The sequence below is a fragment of the Xyrauchen texanus genome, chromosome 8, assembly GCF_025860055.1.
Source record: "Xyrauchen texanus isolate HMW12.3.18 chromosome 8, RBS_HiC_50CHRs, whole genome shotgun sequence".
Classification (NCBI taxonomy): Eukaryota; Metazoa; Chordata; class Actinopteri; order Cypriniformes; family Catostomidae; genus Xyrauchen; species Xyrauchen texanus.
This window is the reverse complement of record NC_068283.1, coordinates 32724211-32742235: the sequence shown is the minus strand read 5'-3', so window position 1 is coordinate 32742235 and position 18025 is coordinate 32724211. Positions and strand designations below refer to the sequence as shown.

Below are 18025 nucleotides of genomic sequence, written 5' to 3'. Positions count from 1 at the left end.
CTACCATTACTGTGACACATGTTTGCTATTTTTCAGTGACGGCCTATGGAAGTAATGTGTGTTTGAGTACTTTTAAGAGGGATTTTATCAAAATATTCAAAAACATGTAAGGCGTGTTGTTGTTGCCGGGTCATTTGTAGTGACATGAGTTACACAGAGAGGATACTTGCATTGTTTTTCTTTCTTTTTGTAAAATAATCATTAAAAAGCAAACTAGGGGAGAGCATGTTATGGATTAAACTGTGTCATCCCTTGTTCCCAAATGAACATGAATAACATCTGCAACAACACCTACATTTGCTCCAAGGTCAATTAAAGCTAATAACTAAACATTAATTAATATATCTATTGATTCAAGACACGATATAATCTATCAGGGGCAGATTTAATCATGGTCAACAATTATTTGCATCCCCCAGCATCAAAATTAGTGTTATGAGATGTTATAAACAGCTGTTTAATTGCGTTAATGTTATTAGATGTGTAATCGCTATTAATTTATAATTTCTTTATGGTGTAATTTACCATTTCTTTTACAAAAACCTTCATCTAAATATGCATTGTAATGTCACTCGTCATACCAGTCCACGGAAAAATATTATCCGTTCCGTTTATGAGAATATTTGGCCAAACGGTGTAGTTCATGACAATCTCCCATTAATTGGAGATCTGCGGATCTCGTCACCGCGAGCAACCGAAACCAAGAGGGGCGGAGCTTAGCGAAGGGTCAATTGTAGGTCACTTCATGAGATTTTACTAATAAAAAATCAAATCATGCATTACTGTAATTGGAAATCTTACTAGTAGAAATTATATCGTTGAACTGTGTAACTGAAATACTACTAGTAAAAATGCAATTACAACGAGTAACGCTGGGAGCATTAAAAGTTAAATCGGCATGCCATAGTTGAATGCAAAGTTGAAGACGTCAACAGGCACGTGGTTAAAGTGTCCTGATTCCACACTGATGATGAAATTGTAAGAAAGGACATTTGCACTCAGTCCTGTGGGGTATCTCTTCAAAATGTCACGCATTTGATGAGGGGTCGATACAAGGGTGCATGGATAAGATTGCCTTGTGCTCCCAATGAAGCAATAGTTGTTCTTGTTTTCCTCTGTTCCACTTCTGCTTGTTGAGTTAATGAGGATGTAGGTCAGACAGAAATTAAGGGCAATCAAGCATTTATCTTGCCAGTTTGTGGTTGTCGGTAATGATGACACACCACGCTCCCTTTCCCAAAAATAGCGTTTATAACAGGCTGTCATTAGTGTTTCTAAGGAACTAAGAAGGGGCATGAGAGTAAAGGACGCGCATATTAAACGACTGAAAGCTTAATCCCAATGGTAGCTGCTTTGTTTCAGTGTCTTGTTCCTAATATCCGTGTAAATAAAAGTGTTGGGCGCCGAAAGTATAATATGGAAGACTAATGAAAGAATAGGCTACTATAAGGGGGCGTTCACTCTCAAATCATTTTCGTCTCCGTCTGAGCTTTGTAAATATTTTTCTATGTAAACATACGCAAGAAGAGCTTATTTGACCAGAAGCAACGCGCTTTTTACGTAAACTGTTAAAATTATACTTTTGCCTCGGATTAAAGTAAAACCTCCGGTCGTATTAATTGTTATTGCTCTATATATATATATATATATATATATATATACTGTTCATGTAAAAGCGCTCAGGTTCTCGGTAATGTTTGGTTACAGTGATGGATCTGAGGCGGGGCCCGTCCGATGCACGTCACTGTGGTTCCATGAGGCAGAATCGGACCATAAATCTCCAGCACTTTTTAACAGGCGCAAGATGCGCCGGGCAAACACAGTAAGTAGCGATCGGTGGTGATGACCAACTAAACTGAACTTACATCTCCAGGTAATGATTCTATACGTCCAGTCCATTTGGCCTGTTTGAATGTTGTAGGTTTAATATGTAGCCTAATATATGTATTATGTACTATATTAATATATAGGTGTAATGTAATTAAAATATTACTAATTTGAAAATAATTTTTACCTTTAAGAAGTATGAGGACGCTAAATACCTTGAGCGTATCTTTTGCAAATAATGTCATGGTCGGGTGGCGCTCATTTCTAAAAAAAGATTTGTTGCATCATCTGTGATGCATGCCAAATGAAAGCATGGTCACAGGTGTGCTGCGTAAACGGATTTTGAGAGCATGACACGAAAGAAAGAAATCACGGGTCATTTTACTTGTATTACCTACAGTATAACGTACAGTAGCCTATACATGGTAAAGAGTAAAATCGTAAAATTTTCACATCGTAAAATCACGTTTGAGTGTGTAACATAGTCAACTTAGACCATATATGATGTAGTATTGTTTTATTTTGACAGGTTGACTGCGGCGAGCTCGAGGCAAACAGGTGAGTTCAATCATTAGCACTGATATTTTTGTCTGAAAGATTGGTTGCGTGCGTGAATTGGCTATGATTAGTCCTATACCGTTAAATGTATCATTTGTGTTGTAGAGGAGTTTAAGTCGTCGTGTTAGTGTTTACAATGTTATGTTGTCATGAAAACAAAAGTTGTACAATTGGATGTGACTTCACACAGAAAATGTTAGTAAACAGATTTATCACATTTATATCATGTTAACATGCATATTGTTGATTTTTCAAGCTCAATCAACAGCATTTGTGGCATAATGTTGATCAAAACAAAATTAATTTCTTAAAAAGGGGGATCTGGGTTGCAAAAAATATTTTAGCCTATGTTTAAGGTTTTAAATGTTCAGCTTAATAGCAAATTTCCATCAAATTGAACCATATAATGTTTTTAATTATTTATTTGATTAAAGATCACTCAATTAAAGTTTATGGAATTTTGTTATGAAATTGAAATGCGTAAATCTTACAATTACTATTTTTCTGTGTGCATTGGTGCACTTACAGTGAAAGTGAATGGGTTCAATCCATAAACATTAAAATACTCTCTGTTTCACAAGTACAGCCACATGACAAAAAATAGGCTATGCATTTTAATATGATTTCAGCATGATAAAATCACTTGCTGGTCTTTTCTGTGTTATGTTATATCCAATTTTACAACTATCTTGCCATGATGACGTTATGCCTTAAACCCTGTAATCCTGAAAAAATGACTACTATAACAACATAAATTATACAGGAGTTTCAATGAGCAGTGATACTAGAATAACAAATCTGAGCAGGCAAAATAATTTAAACAGAAGCAACAGCAGAACAGAATAAAAGGCTGGGCATTTTTGGTCTAGTTTTAAATTAATATTAAGTGTTCTGTAAAGTAAAGGTCATTCGACAGCATTTGTGGCATTATGTGAAAAATAAAATAATTTAGACTTATTCATCCTTTTCTTTGTAAAAAGCAAAACTAAGGGCCAATTTTTGGAGGGTTTAAAGGCATAAATGTGAAGCTTATAAATTGAATAAGAGCACATACAATAATTCTGTTTCATCTGCAGAGGAGACAAAAATAGCTGGAGAAAGAGACATTTGTTCTGTTCTTCCCTTCTGTCCATGATGCGTGAATCTGTCTTCAACTGTTGTGTTTCTCCACCCCATCCCTCTGGAGGAGTGGAGGACCATCATCAACACGGCAGCAGAGCTCAGGCTCCGCCCCCTAATGACAGTCGTTTCCTTATATTCTTTGACTTTGATGAGACCCTGGTGGATGAGTGCAGCGATGATTCTATGGTTACCGTGTCACCTGGCGGGGTCCTGCCCTGCTGGTTAAAAGACACGTACCGCCCTGGTCGCTATACAGAGTACATGCAGCGTGTGCTGGGCTACCTTGCCGAACAGGGTGTCACCCCGGCAGCTATTCGGGGCACAGTGGAAAAGCTCCCTCCCTGCCCTGGCATTCCAGCTCTGATGCGCTTTCTGCTTTCCCAGCCATCGCATAACTTTGAAGTCGTTTGTGTGTCTGACGCCAATATCATCTTCATCGAGACGTGGCTGCAGCACCTGGGTTTCCGCCCACTGTTTCTGCGCATTTTCACAAACCCATCACACTTTGATGATAATGGGCAGCTGCAGCTTCGCCCCTTCCACTCCCATGACTGCCTGCGGTGCCCAGTGAACATGTGCAAAGCAGTGGTGGTGAGGCAGTATGTGGCCCAGCGCATCCGTGAGAGAGGTAGGCAGCCCTACCAGAAGATTCTATATGTGGGCGATGGGGCAAATGACTTTTGCCCATCACTCACTATGTCACCAGGCGATATAGCATTCCCACGGCGGGACTTCCCAATGCACAAACTGATCCAAGAGATGGCGGAAGCCAAACCTGGAGAGTTCAAGGCCCATGTGGTGCCCTGGGCCAGTGGAGAGGATGTCATCAACACACTCCAGAAGATGTTGGAGGGGAGGCCCTAAATATATTGCATATGACTAAATTAGGTCCTAAAAATGCATACAGCTTTCTTTGTATATGTGTGCTTGATTGCATTCTTAAAGGGGTAATAACATAAGGAATACATTTTTCCCTGATCTTTTAACTTATATGAGTTCATTGTACTTTAAATATATACTGTACATTTTTGAACTCAATGTCCTCCTCACTACAGAAAGAGCATTTGAAACCAATCTGCCAAAATGACTCATTCTCAATTTCCTCAACATTGTGATGTCACACTGTGGTAAACTTTTGCGTCTGACCACCTCCACAACAACACATCAACTCCTACTTTACCTTATTACTTCAGTAGCCCCGCCAGTAGCAGTAATTAGTGAGATGGCAAGTAGAGAGCAGGTCAGTCAAGAGCCTTGGATGGTTAAATGTATTTGACTATATGCAGTTCTTGACATAACAATGTTTTAACACTTGATAGATTGACAGAAACTCTAAAATGTCAATCCATGAGACTGAAAGCTATACAGTCTGGCAGGCCTTATACTCACACACACACTCACACTTAAATGGACAGACACTATCCAATATGTGCACCAGAACTGGCCAGTAGAGTTTCTCCGTTCATGCAATATGAAAGGAATAGTTCAACCAAATATTATCTCATTATGTACTCATCCTCATGCCATCCCAGATGTTTGTGACTTTCTTTCTTCTGCAGAACACAAATGACCACTTTTAGGAGAATTTTTCAGCTCTGTAGGTCCATACAATGCAAGTGAATGGGTGCCAAACATTTGAAACTCCAAAAATCACATAATGCCAGCATAAAAGTAATCCATTTGACTCCAGTGGTTAAATACATATTTTCTGAAGCAATATGAAAGGTGTGGGTGAGAAACAGGTCATTTATTCACGTCATTTTTGATAGAAATTCTTCTTCCTGCCCAGAAGGGAGCGTATGCATAAAGAATATAAATCACCAAAAACACAAGAAGAAGAAAGTGAAAGTTAAAGTGGAGGCTGACTGAGCAGGAAGGAGAATGTATAGTACAATTGGACATAAATATTGATCTGTTTCTCACCCACACCTATCAAAGTTACACACTTCTGGGATGGCATGAGGGTAAGTAAATGATGAGAGATGAGAGTCTTTTTTGGGTGAAATCCCTTTAATTATTATCCTGCTCAGGAGCAATTTATGTCTTGTACTGTTATTAACACATAAATCATAATATCTTGTACTGTTATTTTTGTAGTTTGAAAGATGCAAAACTGAGAGGTGTTATGATTTGAGATTATTTGGTATACAATGGTATGTGTTTAAGTATTGTAACCTTTTAACTGCCTTTTTTATTTTATTTGTAATCTATCTTCATGTTAATTAATTCAAAATGAATCTTCGTGGATTGTATTAGTTTACCCAAAATGACTTGAACCTATCCTGTTGTAGCAGGATCTGCTGAAAGCTTCTTAAAGACTGTACATGTGAATCGAAACATCTTTTAGGGATCTTTGTATGTGTTTTGTATGGTTTTGTGGCTGTGTCTTTGTCATATTATGTAATAAGATATATTAACCTAATGAAATCATTAGTCACAAGAATCTGATGGTTTTTAGATATAGGAACCTTACCAGCAAGGATATAAAGCCATGTACTCAATTTTGTTTCTGAGTATGTTTTCACCCCTCCCAACAACACCTGTTATAATGCTTACATGCATAGTTCCTTAGGAATAGCAAAACTAAGAATCAAAGTGGAAAACCCCCCAATAATGGCAAGAACAGGGAGACATTTAATCGTATAAAGTCTTATGCAATGCTTTGTATTTCTTATTACAATTCATGAATATTTATACTGACAACATTGTAACTGTGTAGACAGGTTATGGTTACAGAAATCGTATTTTTATATATATATATATATATATATTTAAATCAATAATAGCATTTAAACAACATCAATATACTATAGAAAAAATCTGGTATTTCTTACATAAGTGTTGTTTTGAGCTAAAGTAAAACTAGAGAGAAATTAACTTTTCTAAATACAGATGGTGAAATAAGTTTTATAACTTTGATCTTTGTTCTTGATGAGGTATTTGAAAGTTTAAAGGTAGTGCTAGGTAAAAAGTGCACAAGCTGTGATTAAACATTATAACACGGCCACAACAGTATACACCATGAGAGAATGTCAACCAGAGCTCAGCATGTAAATCTGCTGAATGAAGTACTTTAGAAAATGCTATTCCAGTGATTCTGAACTCGATTAATACATCCTGTTTTAGAATAGTGATGATGCAATAACCATTGGAGGCTTATTATGTACTTATCTAAAGGGGTAAATTGGTATATCAACTTCTTAACACTTTATACAATCCACATATATTGTTTCAGTGATTGACTTGATTTACATTTGACATAGCAGATGAAGAAACAATATGGAAGTAAACTATAGCAAGTGTAACACGTGAACAGAATGATATAACCATTGTCATTAATTAAATTATGTAAGTTGTGTGACTATTTTGACTCAAAAAGTGCCTGAGTAAATATTTATGTGTAGCTTATGAGTTATGTGTAGCTCAATATGTGTTTGACAGCCAGTTGCGTCTCATGAGATTTCAGTGTGAAAGTAATAAATACTGTTCTAGGGGTGTCCTGATTTGTTGCATCATCTCTTTTGATATATGAAAAATAAAACATCCAAAATATATCAGAATATATTATATTCTGTCATTTTATAATTGTCTGAAAATGTTACACTTTCTATGCTTTTTGTCGATCTATTTGTGACAGATATCAAAAATCAAATCAAATCAAATCAAATCACTTTATTGTCACACTACCATGTACACAAGTGCAACATTAGGTGAAATTCTTGTGTGCAGTTCCGAGCAACATAGCAGTCATGAAAGTGACGAGACATATACCAATTACAATAAACAACATACTTACACAAAACAATGTCCAAATCAAACGTACACATACTTACACAGCACAATAATTATATACAATGTACATAATGTACATACGTGCCAGTCTCAAAAGTCCAGAGTATGGAAAAGTTTTGCTGAAATACCCATGCATTTAAGGGTTAAACAGCATTCTAATATTACCATATTACTATATAGTACTAAAAATATATTACTATTTAGTCATTTTAATATGTATCGGTATGTTAATAACTATTATTAATAATAACTATTTGAGTTTCTTCGATGCATGACAAATTATTATTGTTTAAGAGCAGATTTAATTGTTATAAAAATATGAAAGTAATAAAATAGCCCGTGGGCCTCCTTGAAACATGTAATGAAACTCCCAAAAATCTTTCAAAAATATCGTTCACCAAGAGAACATCGAGAGTAACCCTTCATCTCCACCTGGCGGCCGAGCGTAGCACGCGCACAGCAGGCGCACGAGACCTATTTAAAGAGCCCGCGCGCATCAAAACAAATCGTTTGACCTCATTGGCCAGCGGATTGCACGTGACTTTACAGCTGTTTTCCGTGGATGGCGTGTTTTCGCAGGATCAGATGCTCGTCCTAAAGTATTCACGTTTTTAAATGATACTGATCTGGTAAAAAAGATATAATTCTTATTCTTCTTCTATTATTATTATTATTATTATTATTATTATTTTTTAAATATATATATAAACAAGTGTATTCTACCAAGTAGTGCTCCATACTCCAATCCAGTAGGTGGCGGACAATGCACCTTTAAGTTGGTTTGCCAACCGCCATTTAAACAGAAGAAGAAGAAGAAGAAGAAGAAGATTAAGATTAAGATGCTCGTCCTCGCTTTTCACTCGAGTCGGCCGTAGCACATTGACATAGAGCTTCCCCTGATAGCAGTCCTGCAGACGTCATGGCCCAGGCTGCACAGACGAACGTCCTCGATATCAACACTCCCCTTCGAGTGGAGCACGACAAAAAACGACGACAATTAAGCATCCGACTGAACGGTCAGTAATGCTGCGTCACGGGGGGGTGGTGGGCGGTGGGCGAACGGACGTCAGCCAAATATCTCGTTTGTTGTGTAATTTGTTTCCTAATAAGATTGACATGTTGCTTAATAGAATCTACTCTTTATATATTACGTATCACCTCACAAATTGAGAAAACCTCGTTACATGCTTTGAAAGTAGCAGATCATTGAATATAACATGAACTAGTTGTTTTGCTAGGATGGATCAACCCCTCCACCACCACCAGTTTGTTCTTTAGCTTGAAAGTGGCCTTGGTCTTTTCAACAGCCACTTTTATAAGTATGCTTCTCATGAATCCTGCAATTGTAGAGGTTTTTTGTTTTGGTGCAAGGAGCTGCAGATCAATCTCAGATTTGTTTGGTCAAATAAATGCTTTGTTTTTCTCTTTTTGCTCGTTCAGTTACTAAATCGCTAGCCTACTGGCAAGCAGGGCCGTAGCAAGGTAATATGTTGTGGGGACCCTAGAACCTTAACCACCTTTCACCCCACTAGCTAAATCCCTGCTGGCAAGCCATCCCATCCAGACTTTGTTTTACTTCCTGTTCCATCATCATCATCATCACAGATTTGTATGTAAGGAAGATAAGCCCCATGTCCTCTTTATTTTTTTCTGTTTGTCAGTATTATTTGGTTTTGCAATATCGGAATATAAAAATGTCCACGTTCATGCATGTTTGTGGTTTGGAGGAACACACTTGCACTGCTGAGTTTCAAATAACAATAAAGGGTTTGTTTTCATAGACATAATGCTGTCAGAGAGGCATTAAAGTGATAGTTCACCCAAAAATGTAAACCCTCTCATCATGTACTCACCCTCTTGCCATCCCAGATGTGTACGACCAGGGGCGGTTTAAGGGTCAGTGGACATCTGAGGCTTATCCCAGAAAATGCATCACCAGGGTAGACTTTAAAATATGTTTAAAAGTTGCATTGGCAATGATTACATTTTTAAATGAGATACATCTTATATATATATATATATATATATATTAGTTTGTTTGTTAAAGAATACACAACATAAAATGAATGCCTGACAATAAAATGAGTTGGACTGAAAACTCTTCAGGTCAACCAACTGCTTTATTCCACCTCTATAAACAAATCCAGAGCCATGACACCAAGCTGTTTTTTCTTGTCTAACTAGGAACCTGCCTTACAGGATGAATCCACAAAGGATATCATGTTCATCAACAACAATGCATGACCACAAAGTGAGAAAACTAGACATTCCAAGATGTTAGATTTACAGATAAAATTTACAGATAACAGCTCAGTTAAGGTTTAACGTTGATGACCGGAAAGTTAGTCCATTCCTCTTTGATATTACTGTATGTTGACAGTACTGGTAACTTCTTTCCAACCACTGCATTTCTAGAAGCTATTTTAGTGAGAATAAATAAATGGGTAAAACTTTACAATTAGGTTCCATTTGTTAACAATAGTTTAAAACATGAACTACCAACAAACAAAATGTATTAAGCATTTATGAGCATATCTGAAGCGATCCAATTTGTTTTGGGGGAGAACAGGCCAAAATATAACTCCTTTTTCACTAAATCTTGACAGCAGTCTCCATGGCGAGGAGCTTGAAATCATGATCGTGCTTAGAGACTGCAATTGCAAGACGTACAGTGAAAAAGGAGTTACATTTTGGCCTGTTCTCGCCCAAAACCAACTGGATCACTTCAGAAGACATTGATTAAAATGCTGGAGTCTTATGGATTACTTTTATGTTTCCTTTATCTGCTTCAAAGGTCTGGCCTCCATTCACTTGGACCTACAGAGCTGAAATATTCCTCTAAAAATCTTTGTGTTCTACAGAAGAAAGTAAGTCATACATGTGGGATGCATGAGGGTGAGTAAATGATGAGAGCATTTTCATTTTTGGGTGAACTTTGCCTTTAACCCTCTTATTGCCTTAAGAAAATGTACCCTCCTTTTGTGTATTGAAAACCATTAAAAATGCATATTTTCTTGATTAGATTACAACAGCACAATAACCTCTTAATGAAAATCTGTTTTAATGTGTCCAGTAAGTGTATAAGTTTTGGGGGAAATGAAATATAGTAAATAATAATGAGTAATTTAAAAACTTGTCAAACATTGGCAAAGGTCTCATGTTGCATTTATTGAAATTAATTTTGGCTTTTTATCATTTCTCAACTACATTGCAACAATTTCTGATTGATTCTGCTTGTAGAAAATCAACAGAGTACATTTTAAGAGTTAAAATTGTAGTACATGCCTATTTTGTAAATTAATTTCTATTGCATCAAGCAGTCAAAATGGACTTACTTTGCATGTCCATTGCAACAAATCCAATCCTTCCCACTAATGTCAAAAATTTGTTGCAGTGTTACAGGGTGTATTTGTGCACAAACCCAATTTGAGTGGAAAGTATGCAATTTGTGGGAAAGATGCAGTACCCAGTGAAGCAGGTGGGGGAGATAGATAAAAGGATGGGGCTAGGGGCAAACATTTTAGAAATTGTCATTTATTTTTAGGTTAAATTTGATTCATAGGTGTGCAAAAAAACAAAAAATCTATTTCAAGCTGCGTGACATCCAGAAAGTCTGAAGATGGAACTGGTTATTTCTATACAGGTCAAAATTGACCCATTAAGATGATGGAAGGAACAATTTTCTTTAAATTGTTATTTCTCTAAAACAAATATACATAATGCATTTGTTTTTTTAACTTTGTTTGTGTTAATGGTCTTGACAAAGTCACAATGTTTGGTTCCAGAGCCAAAAACTATGCTGTATTTTGAACACATTTTTTTTTTTACCTCTCCCTGGTCAAAAATGACCCAAAGGCAATAAAAGTGTTAATGAATATAGCCCCGGAAAACACTCTTTACTGCGATGTAAAAGAATAACAAAGCACAGGCAGCCTGTTTGACAGACCACATAGATACTTACTAATGGCAACATGTTAAAATAATTTATTACAGAGTGCTAACTGATATACTTGCATGTTTATGGTTTCTATTGCATTTTGTTTGGTCTGAAGGTTCCCACGACAGGGCTGTGCTGCTGTATGAATATGTGGGGAAGAAAACAGTGGATCTGCAGCATACTGAGGTTCCTGAAGCTTACAGAGGACGAGAGATTGCCAAACACCTAGCCAAGGTTGTATGAAGTTCCTCCTTCGGATTGGTTTGAACCAGTTTTAAACCTCATTGTTTTACATTTTAATTTGATTTCTGTTTGTCATTGTCAGGCTGCAATGGATTTTGTGGTAGAGGAAGACCGGAAGGCCCATCTAACCTGCTGGTACATCCAGAAATACATGAAAGAAAACCCCCACCCCTATTACTTGGAGCACATCATCCATTGAGAGCGACAGACAGACAGACAGTGACACAAAATGAAGATCTTTCAGTTCTAATAGGATGATTTGGGATTGCGTGGGATGGGCATCCCTAATCTGGCTAACTGGTCTTGAAACTCCATAAAATCAAAAGATGTATTTTTTGTTTGCAAGCAAGAGTGAATGCGATTAAAGCAGGGAAAATATCTGAAACTATACCAGGCTGTGTAAACGTTTTCTTAGGAACCTTCATGCCTTATGGGCTGAGAGATAACAGTGTGGACATTGTGGTGGGCAAGGGATTGCATCTCCCAGTAATTTCAGTGGTTTTTGGACTTTCAAGCCAATGCAGAGAAGTGTAAGAAAACGCCCTTTATGAGCTCAAAAGTGATGTTAGACTAAATGCCTCCCTGGCCATATGCCTTCTGATTTAGCAGTGCTTATGAGAGAGATGCACACGTTATTGCGATTCGACATGCACAGACAGTCTCTCAAACCAAACAAAGTGTACATCCAACCTGGCATGAATTTTTAGGGTTCCAGGCTGATTTTGTGCTTGTTTTGTATGTGTGTGTGTGTGCGGCTGTGCCTGGTGCAGACAATGGCCAGTGAGGAGCTCAGTTCTCAAGACAATTACCCAACCCTTATAATTTACTGGGCTGAACCTCTCAAGATGCAAACTTTATAATAACAATGTGTGCTGCGTGCGTGCACGGTTTATGAGGACTTTTTTAAGATTAACAACTGGCAATTACAAGGGTATTATGCTATAAATGTGGTTTATGAGTGTACATTTCTAGTGTCCCCATAATTCAAATCACTTAAAAAAAAAACATACTAAACTATGTTTTATTGAAAATGCAGAAGGTTTTTTGTGAGGTTTAGGGGTAGGGTATATAATCTAGTTCGTACAGTATAAAAATCATTATGTCTATTAAAGTTCTCACAATGATAGCCGCACAAAGTGTGTGTGTGTGAGAGAGTGAGTGTGTGAGAGCATGAGAGAAATGTGTTGAATGAATGTCAGTGTAAGTTATTCTCATAATTCCCAGGGGTCTCATTAAAAGTCAGTTGTTGAACTGTCTAGATCAATATTGTTTGCAGGGTAGGCTGCAAACTGAGCAGACTGTGGCATATTCTGCCATGTGACACAAACATCTCTGGCAAATTAATATCCATGATATTCCTGGTGATGTTAATGAAGGTAATCTTTTTAAGGAAAATGACTGGACCGTTACAGCACCTACAAAGATTGTGATTTAATACAGCCTAAAGATGTCTGAAGTTCATCCATTTTTACACACTTATGTACTCTTGCTGTTACTATTAATGGTTTTGAATAAAATATATATATGACAGATTTGTTTTTTCATGATGTGTGATGTGGTGTCTTAAATAATGTGTTGAGACGCCCGTGTTCTAAGTTTTTTTTTTCTTTCTTGATAGCACACGTACAACATCTATTTGATGAGTGTGTTTACATCTGGAAGACATCTAAAATAAAAAGTTGCTTTTTATTAAGGTATACACGACAATGTATTCTGATGCACTTATAACGTCATCAACAAAAAGAAACTTCTGCTCAGAATTTTTGCCCCCTTCCATTTATGTCTTATTAGTACTGTTGAAGTGATTTAGCAAATGTTAAGAATTTTCAGTGACTTTTCCCCCCATAAAATCTAAGATAAAGAAAATGTTCATTTCAGTCATAATCGTACTCCACAATTCAAGCAATGCCTTCAGAAAACAGTTTAGGACTTGCACACAGTATGATGCCACCTCACTACTGATAATAATAATAATACCTTTAATTTATGGAGTGGCTTTCCAGAGCTCAAGGACACTTTAAAATAGTAACACAATAATACAGAAACAATGAACAGTCACAAAAACTCAGTTCAGATAGCACAGTCTTTTAGAGTGAATACATAACACATTAAGATAACACTGAGAAAAAAGTTTTAAGTTGAGATTTAAACTCAAATATAGAAGAGATGCTGCGAAGAGTCAGGGGGACTGAATTCCATATTGGGTGCTACTACGCTGAATGACCTGCCACCCATAGTAGAGAGGCGAGATCTAGGGACAGAAAGGAGTCCGGACACAGAAGACCTAAGTAAGCGGATCGGGTTGTAGGGGATAGTGAGGTGCCAGATCATGAAGGGATTTAAATGTAAGCAGGATTAGTTTATATTTGATGTGAAACAAAACTGGTAACCAGTGAAGTTCAAACAGGAATGCAGTAATATGAGCTGAGCACTTGTGTGTAAGAATTCTAGCAGCAGAATTTGGAATATATTGAAACCTAGCAATATAGTTAACAGGTAAACCAATGCAGAGGGCATTGCAATAGTCAAGACGTGATGATATAAATGCATGAACCAGTGTTTCGGCATCTTTGAGACTGATAACTGGACGAAGGCGAGCAATGCGGCAAAGGTGAAAGAAGGCAATTTTAGATACAGATTTAATATGAGGGATCAAAGATGATACAGTATTGGATGGTTTAATGAATGTGCCATCAATATCACAACCAAAGTCATAAGGAATTTTTTTCGTAAGTTTTGGTGTTCCAAAAATAATGATCTCAGTTTTATCCATGCTCAATTTTCGGAATTTCAACAAGCTGTACATATTTGAATGTCATCAGCATAATATTGGTAACGGAAACCGTGACGACGAATGAGTTGATCCAAAGGCAGTATATATATATATATATATATATATATATATATATATATATATATAATGAATAGAAGAGGTCCAAGAACCGATCCCTGAGGGACACATAATTTCAAACCGTCTATCCCTGAGGTATGAAGAAAGCCAGGAGAGAGCAGCACCAGTGACACCAACATCCGAGACACCTGATCACTTTCAGAGGTTAGGAGAAAATAAAAAAGGTGACCTGACAAGTTAAAGCGAGCATAAATATGTTTTTCTTAAAATGTATCAATTGTAACAATCACTGTACACAGAGTGCCTCTGGGATCTGGATAATATGAACTAAACTTTAGACACAAAAGACTTAATCCAGCAAGATTAGCGGTTTGAATCTTCACTGGCCTCACGATTTGATTATAAAACGATTCTCTGTGCGTCACGATGTATCTTGTTCTTCAGTATCTTTCTTTTTTAAGTCTCTTCAAAATATTTTTTTGTTTACTCTATTTTCCCTTTCAGCTTTTTATTTAACAGCGGTTTTAAAAATCAGAACGAGTCACATGACATAAACTGGCCTTTTACATTCAGTATGAGCTGTGAACAAAACATGGAACATCCACAAGATTAAATAAATGGTTCTATAGTTTAAAAGAGTGTCTCAGTTTTTCCAGTTTCTTTCTTTAGAACATTTTAAAAAACCTCTTAAAAGCACAAGAAACAAATATTGGTTCTCCATCAAAACACACTGAATACAATTACTTATGCTTATTTTTGTATACAGGTGAAACTCGAAAAATTAGAATATCGTGCAAAAGTTAATTAATTTCAGTAATTCAACTTAAAAGGTGAAACTGATATATTATATAGACTCATTACAAGCAAAGTAAGATATTTCAAGCCTTTATTTGATATCATTTTGATGATTATGGCTTACAGCTTATGAAAACCCCAAATTCAGAATCTCAGAAAATTAGAATATTGTGAAAAGGTTCAGTATTGTAGGCTCAAAGTGTCACACTCTAATCAGCTAAACACCTGCAAAGGGTCCCTGAGCCTTTAAATGGTCTCTCAGTCTGGTTCAGTTGAATTCACAATCATAGGGAAGACTGCTGACCTGACAGTTGTGCAGAAAACCATCATTGACACCCTCCACAAGGAGGGAAAGCCTCAAAAGGTAATTGCAAAAGAAGTTGGATGTTCTCAAAGTGCTGTATCAAAGCACATTAATAGAAAGTTAAGTGGAAGGGAAAAGTGTGGAAGAAAAAGGTGCACAAGCAGCAGGGATGACCGTAGCCTGGAGAGGATTGTCAGGAAAAGGCCATTCAAATGTGTGGGGAGCTTCACAAGGAGTGGACTGAGGCTGGAGTTACTGCATCAAGAGCCACCACACACAGACGGGTCCTGGACATGGGCTTCAAATGTCAAACGTCTTACCTGGGCTAAAGAAAAAAAGAACTGGTCTGTTGCTCAGTGGTCCAAAGTCCTCTTTTCTGATGAGAGCAAATTTTGCATCTCATTTGGAAACCAAGGTCCCAGAGTCTGGAGGAAGAATGGAGAGGCACACAATCCAAGATGCTTGAAGTCCAGTGTGAAGTTTCCACAGTCTGTGTTGGTTTGGGGAGCCATGTCATCGGCTGGTGTTGGTCCACTGTGCTTTATTAAGTCCGAGTCAACGCAGCCGTCTACCGGGACATTTTAGAGCACTTCATGCTTCCTTCAGCAGACAAGCTTTATGGAGATGCTGACTTCATTTTCCAGCAGGACTTGGCACCTGCCCACACTGCCAAAAGTACCAAAACCTGGTTCAATGACCATGGTATTACTGTGCTTGATTGGCCAGCAAACTCGCCTGACCTGAACCCCATAGAGAATCTATGGGGCATTGCTAAGAGAAAGATGAGAGACATGAGACCAAACAATGCAGAAGAGCTGAAGGCTGCTATTGAAGCATCTTGGTCTTCCATAACACCTCAGCAGTGCCACAGGCTGATAGCATCCATGCCATGCCGCATTGAGGCAGTAATTAATGCAAAAGGGGCCCAAACCAAGTACTGAGTACATATGCATGAATATACTTTTCAGAGGGCCGACATTTCTGTATTTAAAATCCTTTTTTTATTGATTTCATGTAATATTCTAATTTTCTGAGATTCTGAATTTGGGGTTTTCATAAGCTGTAAGCCATAATCATCAAAATTATATCAAATAAAGGCTTGAAATATCTTACTTTGCTTGTAATGAGTCTATATAATATATTAGTTTCACCTTTTAAGTTGAATTACTGAAATTAATGAACTTTTGCACGATATTCAAATTTTTCGAGTTTCACCTGTAAGCATTTAATAGTATTTAATTGTTATTTAAAATTAATCTATGCAATGCTATTCATTTTCATTTTTAAGCACAAATGGTAGTTGCTGGTCCAGGAGGAAAGATATATCTGCTTCTATGAGAGTGCAGCTGTCAGCTCCTCACCTGCACAGTTGATAGTAAAGTGGTTTAAATAGCGCAGTTGTTGCTTCAGAAATGTATCAAGCATTTATTATGCACTGTTCTACCTGTTAGGTCTGCGAGTAGAAGATAAAACCTTTATCACCAACATTTCCTGAACCGCTGCCTCGTCATTATTTTCTTCTGTTCCCACTCATGGTAGCGTTCCCCTTTTCTTCTCCAGACTATCAATTTTCCAGATGTCCCAAACAGTCGGAAGGGGGCTTCATCAGAGAAAATAACTTTGCATCAGTATTCTGCTGTCCAATCTTTGTACTTCCTGCAGAATTTCAGCCTGTCCTTGATGTTTTTCTTGGAGAGAAGTGACATCTGGAAAATAGATAGTCTGGAGAAGAAAAGGTGAATGCTACCATGAGTCCTGTGTCGTGCCAACAGTGAAGCATCCTGAGACCATCCATGTGTGGGGCTGCTTTTCATCCAAGGGAGTGGGCTTTCTCACAATTCTGCCCAAAAACACTGCCATGAATAAAGAATGGTATCAAAACGTCCTGCAAGAGCAACTTCTCCCAATGATCCAGGAGCAATTTGGTGATGATCCGTGCATTTTCCAGCATGATGGTAAATGGTCTGCACTTATATAGCGCTTTTTTATCCTTAGCGCTATTCAAAGCACTTTACACTGTGACTCATTCACCCATTCACACACCAATGACGGCAGAGCTGCCATGCAAGGTGCTAGCCTCCATTGGGGGCAACTTGGGGTTCAGTGTCTTGCCCAAGGACACTTCGGCATGTGGGCCGGGACTTGAACTCCCAACCCTGCGATTAGTCGCCGACCCGCTCTACCACCTGAGACACAGCCGCCCCATGATGGAGCACCATGTCACAAGGCAAGAGTAATAATGAAGTGGCTCGGAGATCATTACATTGAAATTTTGGATCCGTTGCCAGGCAACGCCCCAGATCTTAATCCAATAGAGAACCTGTGGTCAATCCTCAAAAGGTGAGTGGACAAGCAGAAGCCCCCTTCATGTTATGAAGAACACTGTAAATATTGACTCTTAGCATATATTTAATATTTTTGCCAATAATAGCCTTTAAAATTTATGAAATGCTTATCACTGTTTTCCAGTATACCATAGAAACATGTGAAATAATAATCTACAAATACTGAAGCAACAAACTTTGCAAAACACAAAATTTATGTCACTGCCAATACTTTTGGCCATGGCTATTTATATATAATTATTAGTGAATTT

General features: G+C 37.5%; 2 protein-coding genes across 5 annotated transcripts; both read left to right on the top strand.

The window, feature by feature from the left end:
- Positions 1–1735: 1735 nt before the first annotated feature.
- On the top strand, positions 1736–6225 carry phospho1 (phosphoethanolamine/phosphocholine phosphatase 1). 2 transcript variants are annotated; one of them, XM_052132422.1, is made up of 3 exons: positions 1736–1822; positions 2357–2385; positions 3462–6225. In XM_052132422.1, exons 1-3 carry the CDS (start codon positions 1805–1807, stop codon positions 4369–4371), a joined length of 957 nt encoding a protein of 318 aa, XP_051988382.1. In that variant the 5' UTR covers positions 1736–1804; the 3' UTR covers positions 4372–6225. The 2 variants fall into 2 exon arrangements, with proteins under 2 accessions (XP_051988382.1, XP_051988383.1); XM_052132423.1 differs by having other exon boundaries at positions 1788–1873.
- A 1888-nt stretch (positions 6226–8113) lies between these two features.
- Positions 8114–12983, top strand: natd1 (protein NATD1). 3 transcript variants are annotated; one of them, XM_052132161.1, is made up of 5 exons: positions 8167–8315; positions 9484–9550; positions 10094–10194; positions 11352–11470; positions 11562–12983. In XM_052132161.1, the coding sequence occupies exons 2-5, from the start codon at positions 9540–9542 to the stop codon at positions 11676–11678; spliced, it is 348 nt and encodes a 115-aa protein (XP_051988121.1). In that variant the 5' UTR covers positions 8167–8315; positions 9484–9539; the 3' UTR covers positions 11679–12983. The 3 variants fall into 3 exon arrangements, 2 of the variants coding, with proteins under 2 accessions (XP_051988122.1, XP_051988121.1); XR_007971092.1 differs by lacking the exon at positions 11562–12983 and having other exon boundaries at positions 10094–10166; positions 11352–11471; XM_052132162.1 differs by lacking the exons at positions 9484–9550; positions 10094–10194 and having other exon boundaries at positions 8114–8315.
- The last annotated feature ends 5042 nt before the right edge of the window (positions 12984–18025 follow it).